The sequence below is a fragment of the Hakea prostrata genome, chromosome 8 (assembly GCF_041222555.1).
Source record: "Hakea prostrata isolate BN-2017 chromosome 8, UWA_Hpros_2, whole genome shotgun sequence".
NCBI classification, from domain to species: domain Eukaryota; kingdom Viridiplantae; phylum Streptophyta; class Magnoliopsida; order Proteales; family Proteaceae; genus Hakea; species Hakea prostrata.
In genome coordinates, this window is record NC_142607.1 from 53,783,262 (window position 1) to 53,810,779 (window position 27,518).

General features: G+C 39.3%; 1 protein-coding gene across 2 annotated transcripts in view; it reads right to left on the bottom strand.

Moving 5' to 3' along the window:
• The window catches only part of LOC149008633 (HAD-superfamily hydrolase, subfamily IG, 5'-nucleotidase), a 57,170-nt gene that overhangs the window by 18,415 nt on the left and 11,237 nt on the right, over window positions 1-27,518 (bottom strand). For both annotated transcript variants that reach the window (XM_089166422.1, XM_089166421.1), the window contains exons 4-11: window positions 11,358-11,447; window positions 11,135-11,250; window positions 9,198-9,297; window positions 8,485-8,556; window positions 8,357-8,404; window positions 8,170-8,247; window positions 7,960-8,079; window positions 7,459-7,564 (exon numbers count right to left, since the gene is read on the bottom strand). In XM_089166422.1, coding sequence (XP_089022548.1) covers window positions 7,459-7,564; window positions 7,960-8,079; window positions 8,170-8,247; window positions 8,357-8,404; window positions 8,485-8,556; window positions 9,198-9,297; window positions 11,135-11,250; window positions 11,358-11,447 — 730 coding nt within the window. The remainder of the gene's footprint in view (window positions 1-7,458; window positions 7,565-7,959; window positions 8,080-8,169; window positions 8,248-8,356; window positions 8,405-8,484; window positions 8,557-9,197; window positions 9,298-11,134; window positions 11,251-11,357; window positions 11,448-27,518) is intronic.

The window sequence follows — 27,518 nt, forward strand, 5'->3', positions numbered from 1 at the left end:
GGGTAAGACTCAAAGTTGAAAGTATATGATGTAACCAGATCCAGCAAACATAGGATCCCTCGGAATTTGAACCGGAAACAATGCCCTGTTGGCACACCAAGAAGCTGGCCAAATCTTCAGAAGGGCAATTTGGTCATTCCTCCCCCCCTCACGAATGCTAGAAGGGTCCAGTTAAGTCCAGAATAATTTTAGGATCCAACATATACTTTTTGGTTTTCAATTGGATTAGTGGTGAGAGTCCTTGTCTGAGTTGGAATCATTTTTCAAGTAGGATCCTTCTAGAAGTTGGTTGTTTCTTTTTGCAAGTTACCTTTGATTAGGAGATCTCTAGAAGACTCCTTTCTAGTTGTTTTATATAAAATTGTTGAGTTGTAAAGGGAATCCCAATTCAAAGTCTATTCCCTAGTTCGAGTCCAATTATGTTTCCTAGGTTGAGTCTCAGTCTATTTCCCTCAAGTGCAAGGCTATATAAAGCCCGCCATGTCATTGTAAGCAAATAGGTTGAAGAATTAATAAAAATCAGAGACTTGGAGTTGCCGGAAGCTAGCCCATGACCTGGGTTTGAGGAGTTAAGAGTGTTTCCAATTGTTCTTTATCTTCTTCAAGCCTGTGGCAACACTAGGAGCATCTTCAACTCAGTCTTCACTCAACAGCCCTCTTCCTAAGCAAGTGTGATCACTGCCCCTTCTACTACCCCATTCCACTCTCCCAACCCCTGCCTAGTCCTCCCCCTTCTCCGTGCACCTGCAGCACCCTCCCCCTCTCACCTAACCCTAGTTCTAAGAATCCCCAACCCCTATTCTCATCACAGCCCCTCTTCCCTCCCTAGGACCCAACAATTAGTTCCTTCCCCTTCCCATACCCCTCCCCCTCATTCCCCTCACTCCCAGGCCGCTTCCTTTGTCTTCTCCTCCTACTTTTCTCCTTGCAGCAGAATCTGAAAATTCCTGTAAGACCTTAAACCCTTGAGACAAAAATCACCCATAAACCCCTATTCCCTACACATTCAACCTTAGAACTGGCAAACCCATCCCCTACCCAACCTTCGTTCCCTACCCCAACACTAACCCTTGAAACCCTAGAATTCTTAAAACCCTAGAAAAATCACAAAACCTTGCCTATAAAATTCTGCAATCACAGATTGTTGAAACAGAATATTTTCTCTTATTTCTCAGACCTAATCCTACCCCAAACAAAACCCTTAGCCTCCCTCTCAATACCCAAGGTTTGGAACTCAGCACAACCCTAGCAGTAGGACTTTCAGAGTGATTTAAGTTCTGCTTCTGTTCATTGTTTATTAGAGCTGGACAGCAGGGGTTCAGACCCCGATTGACTTATTGTGAGGATATTTGAAAAGAATAGTCACTGTCTTCTAATTTAAGACCTAGACAGCAGGGTTACAAGCCTGGATTGCTGCTGTCCTTTGATATACAGAAAAGTATTGAACCCTAGATTGCCTGCTGCTTTCTTGGGAAAGATCCTACTACTGGCCTTGTAATCAAGGGTTGTATCAGAATATCACTTCTCCCAAAAAAAAGAACCTTATGCAAAAAATAGGATAAATACATAGTGGTTGCCCTTCAATTTTTTTTTTAAATGGCAAGACATTGAATCTATGACTGCCCAGGATTTAATAGACTGTTATGGAGTATTTAGAATGCGTTCTTCTAGCATAGTATGACATGGCCAGCAGATAATACTTGATACTCAGTGTGGTACAAGTAATCTAGGATGAGCAGAGGGGTCCAATGTAACTTCTTTGTATTCATTACCCTTCAGCAAGATTGCAATGAACCATGCATAACATTTGATAATTATGAAATGGTTTCTAATTTTATGTTTAATAATTTGTACTGCATGTTTTTTGGGGTGAATATTTAATGCATATTTTAGTTGCTTGAATTGAATTATGTGGACCTTCACTAAATTTTGTCTAGAATAGGTTGTGTTAGGCAAGGTATATAGCAATGTATAACAATGCTAGAACTTAAAGTCCAAAGTGCAACTATCATTTTGGGTGTACACATACAATGCAAGGATTCCACTAGATTTAGAGGGCCTAAAAAATGCTACAGAAGTTTTAAGACCTAATTAGAGGTCATTTGCTCTCCAAAATCAGTAGTCAAAGAAGTAAAACTATGAAGCTGGAGAGCCACTAGGCCCAGTAAGTTTGAATGGCTAACCAAAACAGGGGCCATAGCCATCATTCATGCCACATGTACTGAAATACAAAAGAAGGGAAACACACAACAGGAAGTGTTGGGAATGGTTCCACGTCAGGGACCTTGGATGATTTCACCCACTTCATAACCCAAGTTTCGGGTTGGACATCTCAGTATCCAACCCCAAGAAGAAGAAAAAAAGAAGGTTTTTTTCCCATGGAGGCCGGGGGGGGGGGGGAGGAGGTGAGGAATTTGTTCTATTAGAATGTAAGTGGTTTCTGGAGCCAAAGTAAGGTTGCTCCATTTTGACCTAGCGGTTGCAAGGCCACAAATTTGAGATGGAAAATACCCTCTCAGCTAAGCAAAGATAGGCTGTGTACATTACAAGGGTTGATTCATCAGGTGAGTATTCATCATCAGAAAAAACCTAGCCAAAGAACATGGATTCTAGAACCTTATATAATCAACATTATGCTGTTCCCACCAGAATAGGGAATATGCTACACTATGAGCTGGGAATGGTGAAAAGGAAGCAATGGGTCATCCCCTGTGGCGATACGTAGGCAAGGGTTCTTACATCATTGACAAATGCAGGTAATGAAGCCACTCCAAAAACATATGATTAGGTTAGCATTTTTTGAATGCTGGAATCGTAAATAGGTAGGAGCCTAAAATTGATAGATGTTATGAGGAGATGAAGAATCGGTACAGCCTGCATTAAAAAGACAACATGGGATGGTAGAGAAACTTAGTAGTTGGATGACTTTAAAATTTGAAATATAGCTGTGGAATAGGAATAGTGGTGGATGTCAAAGATTTGGATTTAGGATTATACCCATCAAGGTTACTATTAGAGAAGGAGGTTGTCAATATAATTAGCACTTATGCCCCCAAGTAGATTGGATGAAAGTAGTAAGTTACAATCTTCAAAACATATGGATGGATTAGTGCAATGTTGTAGCCAATGAGAACACATTATGGGGGTAATCTGAGTGGACATCTTATGACAGATTGTACAGTCAGTGAAACTGCACATCAGCGCATAGAGGATATGGTTTAGAGAGAGTAACAACAAGGTCATCTCAGTTCTAGATTTTCTCATGGCTTGTGAGTTATCCATTAGAAGCACTTATTTTGTAAAAAGAGAGATGATATTTTCTTTGGAGCGCAAGCTTGCTTTGGTGGTGATTTTCTTTTTTGGTGTGATTGCATTACTTTCTGTTTTTGGTGTGGGAACCTTGGTGAACAAGGTTTGGGAGTTTTAGAGAGTATACTTCCTATTTTTCTGTTAATTACTAATTTCGGAACTTTCCTTTTCTGTAGTTTCTATTTTGGACAGATCTTAGGAGTTAGAAGACTAGAAGTTTTTGCCCACAAGTTGTACTTTTTTATTTCATTTCAAAGAACAAGTTTCTTGTCTCTCAAGTTATATGCTTAGCTCTTAAGATCTATAAATAAAGGAAGCCTACGATTCTAGTTTCACTTTGCTAGAATCGCAGGCCTTTGCTGTGGTTCTTCTCTCGTCTTCTTCCTCTTCTTCTTCTTTGTTCTTCTCCTTCTTTCAGCACTGATTTGATTCATTAAAGCTTATTTTCTAACATGGCATCAGAGCAATATTGAATAAAAAACAATGTTGTTCCATTCTTTCTTCTGAAGTCCATTTTCTATGTTCTGTTTTCCTTAGTGTGCAGCCACTTAATGTTGCACCTAATAAATTGTTAAAGAGTATTCATATGAACTGATCTATTACCCTATGTTTTAAGGTCCTAGAACTCAGATTATATTCTGAGTTTTATCCCCCTTCATTAGCCTCTGTTTCTGCACTTTGCAGATCCCTTTTTCTTCCCAACCAGCCTGAAAATTGCAGAATTTATGTTGCAATTCTACTTCAAGTTCTGGGATACTTATTCAAGTTTCTACCCTACTGATTGTGTGATATCTACTACAAGTTATAAGTCTTCAATCACTGCTGATTCAACAACAAGTACTGCAAATTCTAAGGGATCACAAATTGATCAAGTTAATATTCAAATTTACTCCATCAAACTCAAAGGTGGTTCTAATCATTTGCTTTGTCACAAGCTGTTCGTGTTTACATACTTGCAAAAGGTAAGCTTAAGTTCATTGAGGCTGAACCGTCTACTAAGACCGATAATCCTATGCTAGTTGGACCCAAAATGATGATATCATCAAAATTTGGATGTGGAATAGCATGGAACCTGATATTGTTGCGAATGTTATGTTTCACAAGACTGCCAAGGGAAATATAGAATGACTTGCAAGATAACCATTCCCAGGCTAAAAATATGACTCAAATTTATAATATTTATGAAAAGTTAGTTCAATTTCAGCAAGCTAACAAGTCTCTGCAAGAATATTACAACTCTTTTAAAGGCATGATGGAAGAGTTGAATATCTTTCAACCTCTCACTACAAATATAGAGAAACTTAAGGCACAACACAATGAGTTTTTTTGTATCTAAGTTTCTTGCAGGATTGAACCTTGAACTAAAATCCATGAAAGAACATCTTCTTGCTTGTGAGCACGTCCCCAACCTCAATGAAGCATATTCTAGACTTCAACGGATTGCCTTGCCTGAAGGGGTTTCTTCTGGAAATAGTTCTAAAGGTGAAAATTCTGCGTTTACTACATGTTGTGGCAGGGGCGTGGTCATGGTTTAAAGGGATTTAGTCATTAAAGCTTATTTTCTAATATTCTCGATGTGGGATTATTACATAATAGCATCCTAGCGACATGTCTACCCTTACTTAGAATCACAACAATATGTAAAAAAGACTATGTTATCTAAAGTAAAAGCAGCTTGAAGATAAAAAGTAGGCAATGAAATAGACCTAGAGGAAGTTAATCTTCGCTAACCAAGTTGTTTAATAAGATTATGAACACAAGGCAAACCAAATGAATAGAGATAGGCATTTTGGTCCCAAGTTTACAAAAATAAAGGTTTTATTAATGCAATAACAACCATAGAGGTAAAAACTAAAAACTAATAAGTCAAATTTGAATTGTGGGAGGGGGTTACTAAGACACACTTGAGATAAGAAAATTACTATTGCAAAGAACAAATCTGAATTTATTCTAAACAAATCCATGGAAAAAGCTATTTAGTTACTAAGGAGATTCATGGAAAGATTTTGAGACCATTAGAAGGATCTCAATATTGTACTTAATGACATAGAGAAGCTTACGACAGATCCCCATAGAATTAATTTGGAAAATACTAAAAAAGAGAAGTGACACTAGACGTAATAAATACATGGCTGAGGGAGTGGTGATTAATGTAAAAACTGTAGGGGGTTAAAGTACTGAATTCCAAATTATAATTGGAATACATCGAGGATCAACTTTAAGCCCTTATTGGTTTGTTTTTGTACCAACGACATTTGAGATGAAGTTCCATGGTGTAAGCTTTTTACTCATATTGTCTTAGTAAATGAGACTATAGCATGGATTAATGCCGAGTTAGAGTCGTCGAGATTAACCTTGGAATCAAAGTCTTAAGATACGTAGAACAAGGACAGAATACATAATATGTAATGTAACTATAGTTAAACTAGGTCAGATATTAAGGTGGTGAGAATTATAAGATAGAGAGTCAGTGAAGCAATTATTTAGGAATTAGGCTCAATCACAAACTAAGAAGATGATATAGCTTATAATTTTCACAAAGAAAAAATAGGATGGATGAAGGGAGAAGTGCATTCAGAGTGTTGTGTGATCAACATATTCCTTTAAAACTTGAAGGAAAATTTTATAGCACAATCATACAACCTACTATGATGCATTGTGTCGAATTTTGGGCGTTAAAGAAGCATCATGTAGATAAACTCAATGTGGTTGAGATGAGGATTTTAAGATGGATGTGTGGCAAAACTAGGGAGGATAACGCAAGGAATGATCCTATTAGAGGTGAGTTAGGAGTAGCTATGATACTTAAATAAGATACTAGAAAGTTGTTTGAGGTGGCATGGTCATGTGCAATAGAGGTCTTTGAATGCTCCAAGACAGAGGAGTGATTTGATTTAGATGGAAGTGAATAGAGTCAGGGAAAAATCTAAAATATCTCTTGGAGGATTGGTGAGGAAATGCAAGCATAGCTTACGCATTGCAGTTGTATGACCTAACAATGTAGCCAATCCCATTTCGTTTGGACATGGCCAAGTCATTGCTTGATTGACTTGTTGTTTTAAGTGGCTTCAGCAATACCCCCTACTCATTCCGTATGGAAGCAGAACTTCAAACCAGGAATACATTAGCATGGTATGTATTAACATTGGATGAGTCATTGGCTACTTCATGAAAGTATTAAAGAATTATTGCTCTCTGTATTACCTTCTATATTTAAAGTCAATTTTCTGAGATTGCTAATCTAGAGGAGTTAACCTTCCCCAACTCTGCTCAGCCAAACTGTATCCAACATGGGTCAGCTGAGAGCTGTAAAATAGTGTAGAGCACTTATATTCAAATATTGTGATAGGCCTCTTGTAAGCGAGTGTAAACTCGCAAACATAGAAAGAGGACCTCAGGATCTGATGTGCAGCAATTAAGGAAGGAAATCGGATCTGAGACAGGGATTGCCAAATAAGAATGGATATGGGGGATTCTGATAAGGGATTCATTTAGGAAACTATTAATATTGGGGAAGGGTAGTAATTTAGGGGAGGTTTTTATTCACTTTCAAGGAAATTGTGAGGTAGATCTCAGAGGGTGAGAGCTGTTGCCCTTGGGTAGCTGTAGGAATACCTACGGCCGGGTTTGTCATTGAGTATTTATGTTTCTTCAGTTCAGTAAGTAATAAAGCCTATTATTGCTATTATTCTGTGTTGATGTACATCTTCTGGAATTAATCAAGGGTTGTTGGGGTTGAGGAGATAACCATTGTTAAGCTGAACTTAGGGGCCTAACATACTGCAATATCAGCAAGCATGTCTGGCAGCTCAAACCATGTTCCCCCCCCCCCACCACCAAGAGAAGAGAGTGGGGGAAAAAAATTTAACTCGCATCTGATTATTTTCACCAGCAGTTGTTTCTCTTCATTTCTCATGACCAGCCATCTGAATAGACTTTACCGTGTCCTGTTGGCCCTTAGGGCAAGTCTTTCTAATCTATCTGTGTTTTCTCTCAAGATCTTCACTCTCTCTCAAGACAATAAAAAGTTATTATCAGAGCTGCGACAGAGCAGACCTTTAAACTTGTGTCAGTTTTTTGCCTATAAATTATGATATACAAATATCTAATATAAAGAATACAAAGAAAATATAGGTGCAAGAGAATCACCTGGACAGGCCTTGAAGCAAGGTCGCATTAAACCCTCACCAGTGACAACCTCATACATTGGGTGTGACATTTGGAAAAACTCCGGCTTCCTTGCTGAGACAATAACCTAGACAGAAACAACTAATGCAGATGAACAAAAAACAAGCCAAATTTATAACTGCCACAAACAGCTCCATTATTTTGGATACCTAAGACATGGAGTATGGTCTTTTCCTTAAAGTTGTGCCAGAATTCCATGTATTTATACGCTAGGGGTTATCAACAAATATCTGCTTTCTATCTATTTCTGATGTATGTAACTTTTATCCATATTTTTTTTGGGAAAATAAAAGCCCAAAAAATAGATATTCAAATGCAATTAAAAGATCCACAAGAAACCAAAAGAGCCTTGTGTGAACTATATTCAATGACTCCAATAGGAAATGGTAATTTCAACCCCAGCAGAAACAATGAGATGATTAAAGTTTTCAAAGCTCCAAACAAATAATACAAGTGGCTTACAATGTCAAAAAGATCTCGCCAACCCATATCATTGGGAAGGAATCTGTTAAAAGCATGTTGCATCATTTTGTCTGTATAATGGTAGTCCGAGTTGGTAATAAGTAGCAGTCGTTTACCAGCCTGTAGAAAGACCATACACCAAATTTAGAAACGAGAATATAACATTATCTATGTTCTGATAACCTAGAATAGAAGAAGAATATGCAATACCTCCTTTTGATCGAGCAGGGCCAAAGGAAGCTCTGGATCTGGCTCAACATACCGTTCAGGCTCAGACATTATCTCACTCTTCAGAAGTGACCCCAGCTCCAGTTATGTTTATTCATTACCCAAAGAAAAACAAAGGAAAACAAAAAAACAACAACCCTAAAACATACATACTTATTAGAATAGTTACCTTAAGCAGACCTTCTACATGTGCTCGAAAAATGGCTTTACCAACAGCCTGAAGAACAACACCAAAAGTTAGAATAATAGGTAGTGGAAGTCGGAAACACCATTAATAAAATACATGCTATACATTGCCTTGTATAGTCCTTTATAATCAAGTGAGCCAAGTTCTTCAGGTAAAGCACCTTCATCCAATTTATCAACCAACTGAAAAAGAAACATGCACCATTAAGTAAAGTAAGATGAAAAGTGTCACTACCTATGTAAAGCATAAAAATAAACTGCAATTGGCAGAGACTATAGATTCTATATTTATTACTCAGAAACCTTGAATATGAAATAAGGCATGACCTCTATAGGGGGTGTTATCATTTGAACCAACAAACAATTTACATAGTATTGTCAAGTTTGTGTTTCTTATGGCTACACCATTACAATTTACATGGTACTGTCAAGTTCGTGTCTCTTATGGCTACACCATCTCTTCATTTGTTTCTTTCTACTTTTTCATGCTTAGGGGGATTTACCATTCAGCATCTCAGGCCCCCTCATCATATGAAATGAACATCCTCTTTATAAAGAATTTGGCTAAGGTTTTCAGTGATTCACAGCAAAATTTACAACTATAGACAGCCCACATGTGCAACACAGATCAAATTAATCTTTATGCAATATGTAAATCCCAAATGGAAGTAGGAGATACTTCAGGATGTGATAGAGCAAAAAAGAGGCCATCAAGTCAAGAATTAAAATATCCAGCATGTAAATTGCCTTATTGAAGAGAAAAAGGAAAACTGGAAAAGGATATAAGAGAGTTAATGTTACAATGCCCAAGATTGTTAAATAACCTGCATAAATGCTACGGCTTCTGAAACAGAGAAACATGTATTAAGGAATTCCCATTGACTTTCTTTCCTCAGATCCACGAGCTCCCTCCCATATATTTCACTTCCAACATAAAATTCAATCATCATTAGTGAAATCCAAGAGCTTTACAACCTAAGAAACATTAAATTTTTGAGGATTCTTTAGTACAATGCTGCATTGGTGCACAAGAGAAGGGGCAAAACCATCACTAGATTGGCCACCAGCAACATCTCTGACACTCAAAAAACTCAGAAAAGACTATCACTATCAAATTTACTGGAATTTTCTGCATTATTACCTGAAATATCTAATTCAAAGAAAAGTAATAAGTCAAATGTTTAAGATCATTGTATTTATTCACATACCATGAAATCAAATTGGAGATTGAGAACCACCCTTCAAAGTTTACATGAAAACCATGAGAAAAAGTTCAAAACCTCTACCCATGTGTAGAGGAAATTCTCCAACCCACATGGTTGGATTTTTGACACGTGTCCAATCTCAAAGGAAGATCATTTCTTAGTACATTGGCTAAAATGGAAGTTAACACCATTAATCACCGTTTAACCAATTAATTATTAAAAAAGAGGATCTTGCTTTGAGATTGGACATGTGTCAACAATCCAACCATGTGGGTTGGAGAATTTCCTTTCCATATGGATAGATGATCCAAATCCTATGAGACAATACGCATTGCTAAGACTGTCATAGTGAATTCAGATCATTAGCTTACTATACATGCATCAGAACTGAATATTAAATTGGTTAATATTATAAGACTTAATATCATAATGTTGCGACTATATTTTGCCGATAATTATTTTTATTTTACTTTAATTTTTTAAGGTTGTTTGATGTCACAAAAGCAGAAGACATTGAATCATAACAATAAGATTCTTAAAGAAGGGTTTGTTTATTCCTAATCAGACGTTTCTACTCTACATATTGCCTAAGTGTTAAAATGCATTGTCTGTTGATGTAATTTCAAAAAATAGTCAGTATCCCCTTTCTACTCTCCCTCCCCTCCAACAGCTTGCCTTCCTCTTGCTTCCTGCTTCAACAGAGAGTGAGAGAGAGAGGACCAGTTCTGAATACAAATTTCCAATAGAGTTGAGAGGATGCAAGAGGAAAGAGGGGCAAGGATCCAAATATTAAATCTTCAATGCTTGGTCCATTTGGCATACAACGAATCTTCGCACTTAAATCGTTGTTTGCCATCTGAGCTACTGGTGAATTCAACTTCCCAGTTGAATTTGAGCATCAAACCATCAATTCTGTTGACCTGTAAGTCAAGCATTCTACAATTCCCCAGGCTAGAAATTGCAGAATGAATCGAATTGAAGGGAACCCCTGCTGATATTCAGTATAGACAATTTCTAAAGTTGAGAATATTGTGAAGGAATCTTTGAGTTAGCCAACTAGATTAGAGCATCAAAGCTTGAAGCCGGTGAAGATTTCCCAACTACTTGGAAATGGACCAAAGAACTCATTCTGAGCAAGATTCAACAGAGCTGAGACTTACACCTAGAGTCCAGAGTTCATAATCAATCCTCTAATATTCGCAGATTCTTTCACCTTTGTGCTTCACTTTCTGTTTTTCGTCTCTTTTCATTATTTCTTTCTCTTTATATTATTTCCATCACTTTGTGGGATGAAGATTCTTTTGCCTCTCTCCTGGACTAAAATTGCAGGAAGGAATGGGTGGAATTAGCAGACAGGCAGCCAAAATTGGTGAACAGGGAATGAGCTGGCAAGGAAGAGGGAGAGAAAGATGAAGGGAAGGCAAAGATGCATCCAGTCCCAGATGGAGATGAGAGGTAGTGTGAAATTCCCCAAAAAGATCTATCTTAAAGAGAGAAAAACTGGGATTTCATAAAAATATTTATCAATAATTAGATTGCAAAGGTTCAAATCACACCTTACAGCCCGATTTGATAACATTCTGGTACCATGCATAGCCCTCTTAACATAGCCAAATCGATCAGCCTTAACAATGTTCCCTCTTTCTTTATCCATTACAAGGCCTCTAATGACCTACATAATGGAAGAGAATGGCTTTAAAAAACGTAGAGTGGATAGACACACTGCTACTGGTAGGAAGATTATAACCTCCTCAATATGCACACAGATAAATATGTTACCAAGTGGGGATCAAACTCAAGTCCTTCAACAGGAAATCCCATACTTCTTAGATTTTCCAAACAGTAGTCATAAGCCCGCCCTTCCCATGCCTGCAAGAAATTCAAATTATAAAGAATTGCTGAGTAAAGGACTTATTAAAGAACTAGATAGTTGTCATCATATAACAGCATTTATCATAAGAAACTTAGCTGAAATTAAACATGGAAAAGCAGAAAAAGCTAGACAGGTCATCAATTGCAAAGATTAAACTAAAATCTTGAACTCCATGGCTATCTTATTTCAAGAAAACATGTTTTGGTTAATCAAATTGTGAAATAATTGAATCCCTTGGATGATCAATGTGACCCCCAAGCTTCTTATTTATAATAATGTGAAATATACAAAATTACACAATTAACCTCACTAAACAACTGAATAATAGTAACTTGAACCACAACTTATAATTAAACCAACCCACAAATAAACCAAACCTAATAAACACTCCCCATCAAGTTGAGGCATAGATGTTAATCACACCCAACTTGCTCAAAATAGGGTAGAAGTCTCCTTCCTTTAGTCTTTAGTAAAGATGTCAACTACTTGATCTCCAGATCTCACATAAGGCATGCATATCAGCCATTGCTCCAACTTTCCTTTGACAAAAAATCTAGCTATCTCAGTATGTTTTGTACGATCATGTTGCACTGGATTATTGGCTATACTAATGACAGCCTTGTTGTCACAATTCAACATCATGGGACTTGTAACAAAAAACCTAATATCTTCTAATAGACCCTTCAGCCATGAAACCTCATATACTCCTTGAACCATGGATCTATCTCAGCCTCTGTGCTAGACAATGATACCACATTTTGTTTCTTACTCCTTCAGGTCACTAGATTGCCCCCAACAAATGTACAATATCCTAATATTGATTTTCTATCAGGTGAACTAGCCCAATCAACATCTGTATAAGCTTCCACTTTCAAATTATCTGACGGTAACAAAAGTATTCCTTTCCTGGTGTAGACTTCAAATACTGAAGTATTCTAATAACATCATTCATATAAGTCGAGTATAGGTCATGCATAAAAACTGGCTCACTAGGCTTATTGAAAAAAGCAATGTCGGGTCTAGTGTGAGACAAATAAATCCATTTTCCAACCAGCCTCTGATATCTCCTTTATCTACTGGTACTCCCTATTTCTCTTTAAGTTTATTGTCTGCTTCAACTGGGGTATCCATGGCTTTACATCCCAACATTCCCACTTTTGAAAGTAAGTCTAGGCTATACTTGCGCTGGGATAAATAAATGCCTTTTTCTGACCTAACGACCTCAATTTCCAAAAAAAACTTAAGTTTTCCAAGATCTTTAACCTCAGATTCCTTGCCGAGGAAGTTCTTCAACTTCTATATTTCTGCCCCCATCATTCCCAATGATGACAATGTCATCCACATAGACTCTAAGAAGAGTAATGTGAGTTCCTAACCATTTCACAAAGAGAGTATGGTCAGCATTACTTTGCATATAACCAATCGATGTCGCGGCGTTTTGGAGGAGTCCAAACCAATACCGGGGAGATTGCTTCAACCTACAAATCGACCTCTTCAACCGACAAACCTTCCCTTTTGTTTTGCTATCAGAGAATCCATGTGGGATTTCAATGTAGACCTCTTCTTTCAATTCTCCACGCAAAAATGCATTCTTTACATCTATTTGATGTAAATCCCAATCCTGGTTCACAGTCACTGATAACAAGACCCTGACTGTATTCAACTTTGCAAAGAGGAACAAAGATCTCTTGATAATAAATTCCATAAGTCTAAGTGAACCCTTTTGCAACCAATCTAGTCTTTAATCTGTTGATTGAACCATCAATGTTTTGTTTCACCACGAACACCCACTGACAACCTACTGGTCATTTCCCTGGAGGAAGAGTAACCAACTCCCAAGCATGGTGGGAGATCTCGCGAGATATCTCGCTTTTTCAAAGAAGCAAGAAGAGATGGAGATCAAGAGCAGAGAGTTGGGATATCACGCTTGCGATCTCGCCATATCTCGCTAGAACTCTCAATTTTTGCCCTTTTTTGTGAATTTCGACTGAATTTTCACTTGCAAGTTGCAACTACTCTTAGCACATCTACAACATCAAAGGAAGATCAATCATTCTCTGTTTGTCTTATGAACTTATGATTTAATGACTTATATAGAATTTCTAATGGTTGTATTCTTCTATAACTTATATAGAATTTTATTATTCTATTCTTGAAATTTGAGATTGTGATACTCATATGGATTTTGATGACAATTAGGTTAATAGATGCATTTGATACACTTTTTTTTTATTTATATGCCTTAAAGGTTCTATATTACATGTTGTATAACTATAACCTTGCATTCCCTAATCCTACAACATTTCAATTTCACACTATGTGTAGATTTAGAAATCATACGTAGGGTTGTATTCTAACAAATCCAAGGCCACCAATGTGTTCAAAAGGCCTTAAATATATCAAATACTAAGTTTCAGCCCAATTGGGACCCTAAAACCCACCGAGATGGGCCACCGAGTTAACGCAAAAAAATTGCATATCTCAACTGAGATCTCCCAAAGATGATCGAGATCTCGCTCTTTTACCACTCCCAAGTACCATTCTTTTTCATAGCCTGCGTTTCCTCTACCATTTTTGCCTTCCAATTTTTATCAGCATAGGCTTTCTACCAAATCTTGGGAACAAATGCAATAGATAAAGAAGATATAAAGGCTTGGTAGGAGTCAAACAAAGAATCATAGGAAACATATTTAGCTATAAGATGTTGAGTAAATGATCTGACTCCTTTTATAACAACAATAGGAAGGTCAAAAGAAGATACCTCAGGGACACTTATAGGACCTAAACCTGGATCAGAAGACTGGAGTGGTAACCTGTCAACCTTCTCTACCTGTTGTTGCCAACTAGTTTTCTTCCTCTGATAGATTTGCACATCCTTACTTTGATCAATTTGCTTTTGAAAGACCTCAATAGTGTACCTTACAAGAGTGGTCTTCCCTTGGATAGGATCGTCACAAGGTTTAGAGAGTAAATGGGAGATTGAGTGTCTACAGGTATGCTGGCTGAATGCTCCCGCTGGTCAAGAATCTCTTCCTGAACCTCTAAATGGGGCTGAATTGGGTTTGGTAGGTCTATACATGTGACAGGAACGTCTAAAGTGGGAAAGAACACCCATGCTCTTGGAGTCTCCCCCTAGAGAGTTGTATAATAAGGATTAGACTCATTAAACATGACATCCATGGACACAATTGTCCTCCTAAAAGGAGGATGGTAACATTTATAATCCTTTTGAGTAGCAAAATACCCCATAAAAATGCAGCGGAGGCCACGAGGTTCCAAATTACTCTTGTGGGTCAAAGTTCTGGCATAACACACGACCAAATATCCTTGGAGGAACTATAAAGGAAGATGTCCCTTGAAGGACCTCACTAGGGCATTCGAAGTCAAGGATTCTACTAGGCGTCCTATTCATGAGGTAGGATTCAATGAGAACTATATAACTCCAATATTGGTCGGGGACATTTATGAAAATTAAAAGAAAACAAGCAATTTCTAAGAGATGCATGTTCTTCCTTTTGGCCACTCCATTTTAGGCCGTTGTATCAACATAACTAGTCTTACGTATTATGCCAGAATTAGAGAGGTATCTCTGAAATTCTTTTTGATTATATTCGGTTCCATTGTCATTGCGAAGGACTTTCACAATGGCATTGAATTGAATTATAACCATGTTATGAAAATCTTGAAAACATCGAAAAACTTCATTTTTTTGTTTTAAACGATAAATCCATGTGGATCTAAAATAACAATCAAGACGAAATAGGAATTGAAATGTTTAATTCTTCAGTATCTTATTCAGAACTTTACAATCAATATATACACAACTGCTATCTATAAAATAGGAAAGAATATCCTACCTAGAAGATTAGAATAAATAAGAAATCTACCTAGAATAGAAGATTACAATCAATGAGAAATCTACCTAGAATAGAAGATTACAATCAATGAGAAATCTACCTAGAATAGAAGATTACAATCAATGAGAAATCTACCTAGAATAGAAGATTACAATCAATGAGTAATCTACCTAGAATAGAAGATTGCAATAATAAGAAAAATACCTGTAATAGAATATTACAATCTGATCTACTTAGATTAAAGATACTAATAAAATATTATGATATGATTCTAAGATTTTCCACACTCCCCCTCAAGCTGGTGAATAGGCATTCTCCATTCCCAGCTTGGATATGCATCTTTGAAAGGCTGAGCTGCTCAATCCTTTAGTAAGTACATCAGCAAGTTGACTATGTGTAGACACATATGGCGTACAAATCAGTCCGCTATCCAGCTTCTCTTTGATGAAGTGTCTGTCAATCTCAATATGCTTGGTTCGGTCATGTTGAACAGGGTTATGTGCTATACTGATTGCTGATTTGTTGTCACAGTAGAGTCTCATTGGTCCACCCCATTCAACCTTTAGGTCTTCTAAGATAATCTTCAACCAAAGTAATTCACATATTCCTTGAGCCATTGCATGAAATTCGGCTTCTGCACTTGACCAAGCCACAACATTCTGCTTCTTGCTCCCCATATCCTATGGTCGACCTTCTATCTACTGCTGACCCTGCATAATCAGCATCAGTGTATGCTTCTAGTATCATTCCTTTATTCCTTCTAAATAAAAGGCCTCTCCCTGGCGTCCCTTTTAAATATTGTAGCACACGGTGAGCTGCATGCAAGTGAATTTCCTTTGGATTGTGCATGAATTGGCTGATTACACTAACTACATATGCTATGTCTGGCCTTGTGTGAGACAAGTAGATTAGTCTTCCTACTAGTCTTTGATACATCTCTCGGTCCACAACATCTTCTTCTGCATTCCCAAGTTTCCTGTTGGGATCTATTGGAGTGCTTGTTGGTTTACACGCGGCCATTCCTGTTTCTTTAAGGAGATCGGTGATATACTTTTGTTGAGAGATGAAAATGCCTTGTTGAGAGTGAGCAACTTCAATGCCAAGGAAGTATTTTAATCTTCCTAAAGCCTTGATCTCAAATTCCTTAACCAAGCATTGAGTCAAATTTTGTTTCTCATTTTCTTCATTTCCTGTCACTATTATGTCATCAACATACACAAGTAGTGTCGTGACTCCCCCAGATGATGAGTGCTTGATGAACAATGTATGGTCTCCTTGACTTTGCTTGTAACCCATACTAATCATGACTTTAGTAAATCTGCCAAACCATGCCCGCGGTGACTGTTTGAATCCATATAAGGCCTTTTTTAACTTGCATACAATATTAGCAGCTAAATCCTTCTCATAACCCAGTGGAACCTCCATATAAATTTCTTCCTTTAGTTCACCATGCAAGAATGCATTTTTAACATCAAACTATTGCAAGTCCCAACCATAATTTGCCACCAAGGATAGTAAGATTCTGACAGTATTCATTTTTGCAACTGGAGCAAATGTTTCAAGGTAGTCAATCATGTAAATCTGGGTGTAGCCCTTGGCTACCAACCTTGCTTTGTACCTTTCTAAAGATCCATCTGCTCGATACTTCAATGTATATACCCATTTGCACCCCCACAGGTTTCTTCCCTTCTGGTAATCTTACAAGTTCCCATGTTCCATTGCTTTCTAATGCTTCCATCTCCACATTCATAGCTTGCTTCCACTCCTTATTGGATAAAGCCTCAGATAAGGTGTTAGGAATGGCAATGGTGTTTAAACTTACCAGAAAGGCTCTATGAGATGGGGAAAAATGTTTAAAGGACAAGAATTGGGCAAGAGGGTACATGGGTTTCGTTGTGCATTCTCTAGTGCCTTTCCTAATGGCAATAGGAAGGTCTAGTTCATTATTTTCTGTGGGCACATCGAATTCGGTTTGTAGTGAAGGATTAGTCATTTGTACCTCATTTCCAGAATTTGGATTGGAGTCTTGAACTTGCACTGATTCTGGAACAAGATTCTTCTTCCTTGAGAACACCTTTCCTTTGCCAAATCTCACATGCTCAATATCAGAAATAGGCTCATTCATTTCAAAGTTTGACATATGTTCATGTTGTCCACAGTTTGACACAGTGAGAGTCGACACAAGTTTAGGTTGTTCACGGTTTGACTTAGGTGACATAGTGAAGTATTTGGGAGTGAACTCTAAGTCAAGTAAGGAATTCCCATTCTTATCTTCCATTATTGAATGCTCCCCCTGAAGATGAGGTGTGGAAAAATAAGACTTATGTTCATGAAAAGTGACATCAATGGAAACATAGAACCTTTTTTAAGGAGGGTGATAGCACTTATAGCCCTTTTGAGTGGAGGAATATCCTATAAATAAACATTTGAGTGCTCTAGGATCTAATTTACCCCGATGTGGTCCATGAATATGAACAAATGAGACACACCCAAAAATTCGAGGAACAAGGTTATTTGTCGTTTTTAGGTTTGGGTAGAACTGGGAAAGGACATCCATTGGACTCTTGAATCCTAAGACTCTCGAAGGCAGCCGATTTATGAGATGAGTTGCTATGAGGACTGCTTCCCCCCAAAATGACTTAGGCACATTGTATTGGAATAGGGAGGCTCTAGTTACATCAAGAAGGTGGCCATTTTTCCGTTCAGCTATTCCATTTTGTTGTGGGGTATCAACGCACGATGACTCATGTATAATTCCCTCCCTTTGAAAGAATGGAGTTAGAATTTGATTGAAATAGTCTCTGGCATTATCAGATCTAAATCTTTTTATACTAACTCCAAATTGGTTTTTAACCATGGAATGGAAGTTGGGAAGAACACAACTAACATCGGATTTGTTTTTGAGTAGAAAAATCCATGAGACACGAGTGCAATCATCAATGAATGACACGAACCACCTAGCCCCAGACACATTAGGAATTCTAGAAGGACCCCAAATATCACTATGAATGAGATAAAGGGGATGGAACTTCTTTTCTTGCTTAAAGGAAGTGGTACACGCTTGTGTTTAGCAAGCTCACACACATCACAATGAAACTCATCGACATGTATGCCTTGAAACAAAGAAGGAAACAAAAGACTGATTACCCCAAAGGAAGGATGTCCAAGTCTGTGATGGTAAAGCCAGATTTTTTCTTTATTGGTTTGAGAAGGACTACCATTAGTAGCATGTGATTGGCTCGGTGCCTCAAGGTAGTAGAGTCCATCCCTTTCTCTAGCATGTCCAATCGTTCTCCCTGAATCCTTGTCCTGAAATATATAATGACTATGGCGAAAGACTACATTACAATGTAAATCTTGCGTGAGTTTCTTCACAGAAACGATATTTATAGATAGTCTAGGAACATGTAGAACATTTTTCAAGGTGAGGGATGAATTGAGCTCAATATTTCCAGTTCCAGCCACAATAGTTAACGAGCCATCAGCAGTAGCTATCTTCCTACTACTTGGACAGGGAGAATATGTGGTGAAAAGATTTGGTGAGTGTGTCATGTGGTCAGTTGCACCTGAATCTATGATCCAAGGGCTTGGAAGAGAATTACTAGAGACATTTAATCCAATAGAAAGTGGAAACTCACCTGAATATGCCAAAGAACATGTACCTGGTTTTTATTAAGGTTGCTCAAGAGAGTTTTTACACGTTCTATGTCCTCCTGATTAAGGCTAGCAACCTCTTTATTAGTGACTTCAGGTTGCTGTGCAAATGTAACATGTGCCTGACCATTATTTCCAAATTGCTCTCCTTTGTACCGCCACTCTCGGCTAGGAGGTTTACCATGAAGTTTCCAGCATCTTTCCCGTGTGTGACGAGCTTTCTGATACACCATAGATTGTCTCTGTTTTGCAATTCTCCATTCAGATTTTTTATTTTCTCGATCAAATGCAGTCCCGAAAGTAACCTCTCTTGGTTCTGACATACTCTTTGTAAGTGCTTAAAAATAGTATGTGAAACAGTAACCAAAGATGCAATAGAATGACAGATAAGGCGGAGAAATAAAAAATCTATTTTTCGGGTAAGGAAAAATAAATGTAAACGAGCTGAATAAAGAATGGCGATAAAGGCCAAAGGAAAAATAATCTCTGTGTGGCGGAAACACCAGAGATTAAAGGCAATGAAGGCCTGAAAGATGGACAGCAATCCCAAGATTGGTTGGCTCTGATACCATGACGAAATAGGAATTGAAATGTTTAATTCTTCAGTATCTTATTCAGAACTTTACAATCAATATATACACAACTGCTATCTATGAAATAGGAAAGAATATCCTACCTAGAAGATTAAAATAAATAAGAAATCTACCTAGAATAGAAGATTACAATCAATGAGAAATCTACCTAGAATAGAAGATTACAATCAATGAGTAATCTACCTAGAATAGAAAATTGCAATAATAAGAAAAATACCTGTAATAGAATATTACAATCTGATCTACTTAGATTAAAGATACTAATAAAATATTATGATATGATTCTAAGATTTTCCACAACAATCAATAATAGTAACAAAATAACAATGGCCAGTAACAGATATGCGTCGAAAAGGCCCCTGCATATCAGTATGAATTTAACATAAAAGGAATGGAACTTTTATTATTATTAGAAGGCAAATAACTTGAACGAGTCTGTTTAGCAAAAACACAAGCTTCACAAAAAAAAATTCCCTATGACAAGATAAGACTAAATCGGGAAGAAGTTTTCTTAGAGTTTCTTTAAGGGGATGTGCTAGCCTACGATGCCACTGGTGGAGGGCTAACAAATCCAAATTGACCTGATGAGGAGTAGCAAGCATAAGCAGAATAAGAGGCTCCATTTGATTCCAACAAGTAAAGTCCTTTGTCTAGTTTACCAAGTCCAATCTCCTTCCCCATTATCAGATCCTAAAAGGCATAGTAGGAATGAAAAAAGGTTACCTTACAATTCAAGTCATTGGTAAGACTACTAATGGAAAGAAGGTTAGTAGAAAAATATGGAACATGTAAAACTGAGGACAAAGAAAGGGATGGTGAATGTTGTATGGTTCCCTTTTCAACAATGGAAGAGTAAGAGCCATTAGCTATAGGGACCTTATCTTTCTCTGAGGCAGGCAAATAATTCAAGAAAAGAGAAGCAGAACCTGTCATATGGTATGTTGCTCCCGTAGAAATAATCCATGGAGCAGAAACTGAAGAAGCATGGAAGCCTGTAAATATTGTACCTAAAGTAGCAAGGTAGGAATTCAAATGTGCAGTTGAAGAGGCATTGGAAGAGGCAGTGGCAGCAGTAGAAGACTGAAGAATGCCCTCAGAACAAGCATTCCTAGAAAAAACCAATATCTGGAGTAGGTGCTTTAAAAACAATCTCTGAATGATTAGTCTTTGGTTTACCCTTCCTTTGGGTCCTTTTTTGTTCAAAATCAATAGGCTTCCCATGTAATTCCAACATGTGGCTTTAGTATGATAGGGCTTGTGGCAATGCCCACACTTAACCACATCTTTGACGGATTCAATTTTAGACACCATACTCACACACTGAAGAGTAGATTTTTCCACTAACGGATTGTGCAACATAGCCAAATGACGACTCTCCTCACACTGAACAAGTGCATAGGATTATTCCAATGGAGGAAAGGGAGAACAACTCAAAACTTGTACCTAGATCTAATCATACTCCATATTCAAATCCAGCCAAAAAATCATACACCCGAATTTTGTCAACATGCTTCATGTAGGCAGCCACATCGTCAGGATTAGTAGGTTGGTAGTCACCATAATGGTCTAACTTTTGCTAGAGAGACCGTAATTCAGCATGGTGCTAGGCAACTGTCAACTCTTTCTATGTGGTCTCATGAAGTTTCTTCCGTAACTCATAAATCTACGAATCATTCCCCAACTGTTCATAAGTCTCTTTAGTGGCCTTCCAAGTCTGGGTTGTTGTATCCAACAATAAATATCCCCTAGCGAGACTCAAATGCATGGAATTCAAAAGGAATGACATGATAAGAGAGTCGTTTGAAATCCACTTATCCTAAAGAATGCCACCAGTCAAAGGTTTGCTTGTAGTGCCTACGATATGGCCGATTAGACCTCTTCCAGCAATTGTCAAATAGGCATAACGAGACCAGATCAAGTAATTAGTTCAATCAAGATTAACAGAGTGATGGAAGGGTGGGATAATTTTTATGATTTGTCGGAACTGCAGAAAACATCCAGTGTTGTCATATCTTCAGCCCTCTCACTAAGAAACACCACGAAAAAAATTATTGAGGAATTAAAAATCGAAGTCGGATTGATCCAAACAAATTCTGATCAAACCTGCCGAAATTTTCTGATCAAACTTGCAGTAATTTCTGATCAAATCTGCTGCAATTTTCTGATTCAACCTGCAGTAATTTTCTGATTAATCCTACCATAAATTTCGGATCAAACCTGCTGTTCTTCAATCTTCAAACTTTTAGAAGAATCTGAAATATCGCAAGAAGTGTAAATCTTCAAAAAATATTTCTCTTCATTGCAGTAGAGGAGAGGACAGCAACAATTTCTGCAATAACTACCGCATAGATGCTGTCCTTTAATAGACTAAGCAGCCAAGGAAGGGCCGATAGTAAGAAAAAAGCCCAGAGGAAGAAGAAAAATGGAGAAAGAAGGAGAATCGGTGATGCTGTTGCCTTGGGGTGCTGCCGTCGTTGGAGGAAACACGAGAGAGAGAGAGAGAGAGAGAGAGAGAGAGAGAAACAGACTTGAAGCGGGAAAAAAGGGAAAGAAGAAATCGAATTTTTTTCCTTTCTTGGTTTTTTTATTCTAATTTTCACTTGGTTGTGATACCATGTAGAAATAATAGAATCCCTTGGATGATCAATGTGACCCCAAGCTTCTTATTTATAATAATGTGAAATATACAAAATTACATAATTACCCTCACCAAACAACTGAATAATAATAACTTGAACCACAACATATAATTAAACCAACTCACAAATAAATCTTACCAACCAACACAAACCAAACAAGTCAAATATTTCAGTAAATTTCACTCTTTGGCTTTTGGAAAATAAAGCTCAATGAGGAAACTAAACCTCTTATAGCTTTTAGTGCTCCATATAATCATTATCAACAGACAGTGCAAAATTTTCAAATGTTAATTGATATTATCTTCTCTTTTTTTTCCAGATCTGGAATTTTTTATGTGGTTTACATTGATGGTATTCTGGTGTTCTCTAAGACAGCAGATGCCCATAGAAAATTTAGATATTGTTGGTGCAAAATTCATAAAACATGGAAGTATTCTCAGTCCTAAGAAAATTGATGTTGAAAAAACAACAATTAATGTTCTCGGTCTTATTTTAGATCAAGCAGGTCTAAAACTTCACCAGCATATCATTTCCAAAAGTAACATATTCCTGTTAAATAGTTACCATTCATTAGCCAACACAGTACTGTAGAATTCTCAGATTGCCTATTCTCGTGATCAATTGCAGTGACAGAAGTTAGAGTCATAGTCAAATAATCCATCTTACCTTTGTTTATAGACTTCTACAACCTGTGCCCACGGAACATAATTGGGAGCACCAGTTAACTCGATAGAAGTCATCTGGACATTAACATTGTCCATAGCAGGCTTAGATTTTGCTTAGTGATTAGCAAGGGTTGCTGTGGACTCTAATGGAGAAAACTGAAAAAACAGAAGTCAAAGGACAGGAACAAAGAAGAATGTTGATCACGCCTTGAGTAGTGAACAAACTTCTCATAAAATATAATCCAAAGACTCTTAACTACTTCTCACAAAATATAATCCAAAGACTCTTAACTAAGGCACACCACTAATACCGAATACCGAAACACCTTACACTAAAACAAATCATCTAAGACTCACTTAACATACAAACAGACAAGCATAACATGTTGACAGGGGGAAGTAATTGTGATTGGGAACATATATGTTTTGCTGGAGGGAATTGATGAAGATCTTTATCCTAATAATAGTTGTCAAGGCGACGCCTAGGCATCCAGGCACTTTTCTCAACCTGGGTACCTTGGATTTTACCCCTCTCCAATGCCTTGGATCACCTAGGCACCATGATACCTGTGGTTCTAATTTGTTGGAGGTCTCCCAATTGGTCGGGGTGTTATCATATGAACTAAAGTGTGAATAGCATGCTATGGCGGCTAACAAGATGAGGGTGTTGGTAACTCAGTGGATTTTCAGCATGCTTGATTGAGAGAAGATTTTGGAGAGCAACTTAGTGGAGAAAAATACCAAGGAAGGTGGGGTCCTATTGGGAGTCAATAAGAGGTATAGGAGTAGTAGAGTTGTATTCATATAGAATTCTATTCCTGTAATATTCTACTTTCCACAATATAAATAAAGGGCGAGACAGGACAAAAGCCATTCTACTACAACGTATTCACAGGAGAGCCAACCGATAGGGAATTAAGAAAAAAAGAGAGAAGAGGGAACACCCCGCCCTCTGCTATCTCGCGAGAAAAGGATCGAAACCCACGTTTTCAGCGCTCAAACCAAGATCTTCAAACCAAGAGAACCACGAAACCAGCCCCGGCGATATCGACCGCGCATTCAAACGACAACACCAAGAACGAAAGAAGAAAAAGAAAAAGAGAAAAAGATCGGACCCATCACCACACAGGAACGAACGAATCGGAACCGGACTCCTCAGCCACGAGAAAGCGAAACGAACGGAACGACCCCAGCCAGGCCAGCCGGCAGGCATCACGCTCAGCCAGGCACAACCGAGTCTATTCACCCACGCCACGAACCGGAACCCCCTAAACCCGCTCCCTTAAGCGCCCTTCTAAAACCCATAAGCGGCCTCCAAAACCCATAAGCCGGACAAACCGGACCATATTCGAACCAATTGTCCCATAATAAGAGAACCAACCAATATATATATATATATATATATATATATATATGATGTTCAAGGGTCATATCGAGTTATGTTTAGTAGAGAGAGAGAGAGGGAAAAAAAAAAAGGAGAGACATATCAGTGGCAGAGGGACAAGTCAAGGGAGAAGAAGAGACAACAACAGGCAACACGAGGACAGCCCCAAGGAACATACCCAAACACCCTTTCGGAAGATTGATGGGAAAAAGAGGAGATCGCACTAACTAGGAAGAGGACTGTGGAACAAGGCACACACAAACCACCACGGCATTCCGGAAAAGGACGAAGACATTATGTCCTTCTCGAATTCCAGATTCCAAATATTGCCCGGGAACAACGACGGCCAAAGGAAGGCTACAGAAACAAGGAAGGGGAAGAGCAGGAGAGCACGAAAGAAGCCAGAGACACCAAAAGGAACGAGGGCCAAACGAGGCGATCTCTGGCAAGAGGGATCAAGGGGATTATCACCCCACAACCGAGAGGGGACTTATAAGAAGCACAGATAAGAGAGAAGACGGGGGAAGGAGAGAGAGAGACAAGCAAGGCCCACACGAAAGCAGGGGGGAGGAAAGGGAAGCCAGCAACCAGGAGAAAAGCAGAGGAAAAGAGGAAGGAGAGTCAAGGGAGAGCAAAACACAACAAGGAAAAGGGAAACAAGGAAGCCGGAGAGAAAAAGAGCACAAAAAAAGGAAAAGAAAGACCGAGAGGAAGACGAGAGGGCTCCACGGAGGAGAACGGAGAGAACGGGGAAGCCACAACAAACCAACACGCACGAAAACACAAGCCCAAGGACCCGGAAGATACGGAGCAGAAAGAGGGACACAAATCTCCAACCCGGAAAGGATAAAGGAAGAGGCTCCACCAGAAAAGGGACAAAAACGCGAAAGAAGCCCCACAACGCCCAGAGACACAGAAAAGAAAGGACATTCCAAGGCGGGATGGAAGGGGAAGGAGCGGACGGGAAACAGAAGGAAGGAGCGAGAAGGAAGGAACAAACGAGCCAGGGAAAGACCCAGGGGAGAGGCAGGTCACCCCGGAACCAAGAAAAAGAAGGAGAGGAGAGGAAGGAGGGGAGACAACCCATAATAGAAAAATATCCAGAAAAGAGGGGGGGGAGGGCAAGGCCAAGGACGAAGATGTCACCGCCAGGATTTATCTTTAAAACAAAAAAGAAGGAGGGATTCAAAAGATTAAAAGGTCAAGTGGAAGACCGAGGAAAGGAGAGAAGATGGGAACAAAGACCCGACGAAAACAGAAGGGGAACGGGCAAAAGGGGGGCGAAAGGAAGAAGGCACCAGAGAAGCCGCAAGACAGAAGCGACCGACGGAGGAGCACCACCGCCACCAGAAAGGAGCCCGAGGAACGGAAAGCCAATGAGATCCAGGAGCCCGACCCCAAAGGGGAGCGGGAGCCGAACACAACCCACCGAGAAGCCCCGACCACGGCAAGGGGACGCACCAAAGGGACAAAGACACCCCCCCAAGAAAACCAGACCAGGAGACCAGAGGCCCACAACACCCCGGGGGAGAGTCCAGAGGAGAGGGCCCAACCCAGATCCCCACACACCAACACAACCAAGAGTCCCGAAGAGCGACCGGGGGAGACCGCCGAAACGAGGACCAACCTCCCCCAATCGAACCACGGAAGAACCCAGCCAAGGGGAGACCACCCGGAGACACACCGGGGGCCAAAACCAGAGACCAAAATAAAGAGGTGCACACGGAGGAAGAAAACAACCGGCAGCAGGGGAGAAAGGGGAACGACCACGGCCCCGCCGAACGACCGAGGACCCGATCCACGAGAAAAGGGCGACGACCAACATCCCAAGCAAAAGCAAACCGCCGACCCACCGGCAACCCCCATCCGACGCCCAAAAGGCAGAAGCCACCGAAAGAGATGGAAGGAAGCAGGAGAGAAACGAGCAAGAAGAAAAAGACACGGGAGCGGACACCCCAAAAAAACAGGGGCGCAAAGGGAGGGAAACAAAAAGGAGGACCCAACAAGGAAAGCAGACAGCCAAAGGGAACCACCAGGGAGAACGGAGACCGCCCCAAACAAATACCGCGAGCGGCAGCGAACAAACAGGAACGCACAACAGACGAAAGAAGCCACAGGGAGAGCAAGAGGCAAGGAAACCCACAGGCCGAGACAAGCGGGGAAAGTCCGGGGAAGAGGCAAAAGGGAAAAAGCCAGAGGGGGACGCCAAGGCAAGACCAGGGACAAGCAAAGCAAGCGATCAACACAGCAAGAAGTCAAGACAACACACACAGCAGAGACGAAGCACACGGGAAGAGGGAAGAAACAAAAGGAAGAAACGGCAAAGAGGAAAAAAGACAGGAAGCGAACAGGGAGAAGGGCCGACAAAAAAGGAACCACCCAAAGAAAGAGCAGAAACGAAGGGGAAGGGGGGAAAGAGGAACCCCAAAAGCGGAGCAAACCAAAGAAAAGAGGAAAACGGACAAAGGAAGAACCAAAGGGGAGGGAAGACACGCCACACCAGGCGAACAGGAGGAAGGAGTCAACACAGACCAAAACCAAGAAGGCGAGAAACAAGAAGGAACCGGAAAAGGAAACGCACCAACGAAACAAAAGAGAAGAAACGAGCGAGGACAAAGAAGCAAAGACAGAGGAACAGACGAGAAGAAGAAAGAAGGAGCACAGACAAGAAAAGGCAGCGGAGGGAGCACAGGGAAAGGGAAAAGGAGCCAAGCAAACCCCAGAGAAAACAACAAGGGAAGACAAAACCACAACAGAGAACAAGACAAAAGACGAGCAAAGGAAAGGGAAAAGGGCACGCAGCCAAGACGAAGAAAAGAGAGCACAAGGGAAAAGAAAGAGATCCCAGAGGCAAGAGGCAGAGAAACAGCCCAACCGAGGGGGAGTGTGGACTATAGGAGTCAAAAGAGTTGATAGGAGTTAAGTTAGAGTTTGTATTCATATAGAATTTATTGTAATATTTATTCCACTTAATTATAAATAAAGGGCTGAGATATGGATATAGCCATTCTACTACAATTTCGACAAGGTAACAGTGGAAGGGGCTGATGTAAGGAAGGTTGTTAGGAGAAGGACAAATATTAAAGATAGTGGAGGGGAATGATGTAAGGAAGGTTTTTGGGGAAGGAGAGGCTACTGTGGGAATCGTAAAGGAAATTGAGTCAATGAAGGTGAAGTTTCAAGGAGGTGACTACAGGGGAAGGTAACTTTTATGGTAGGAATAATTTCATATTCACACTTCCCAAGTCATCTAGTCAACATAATAGTATATTAAA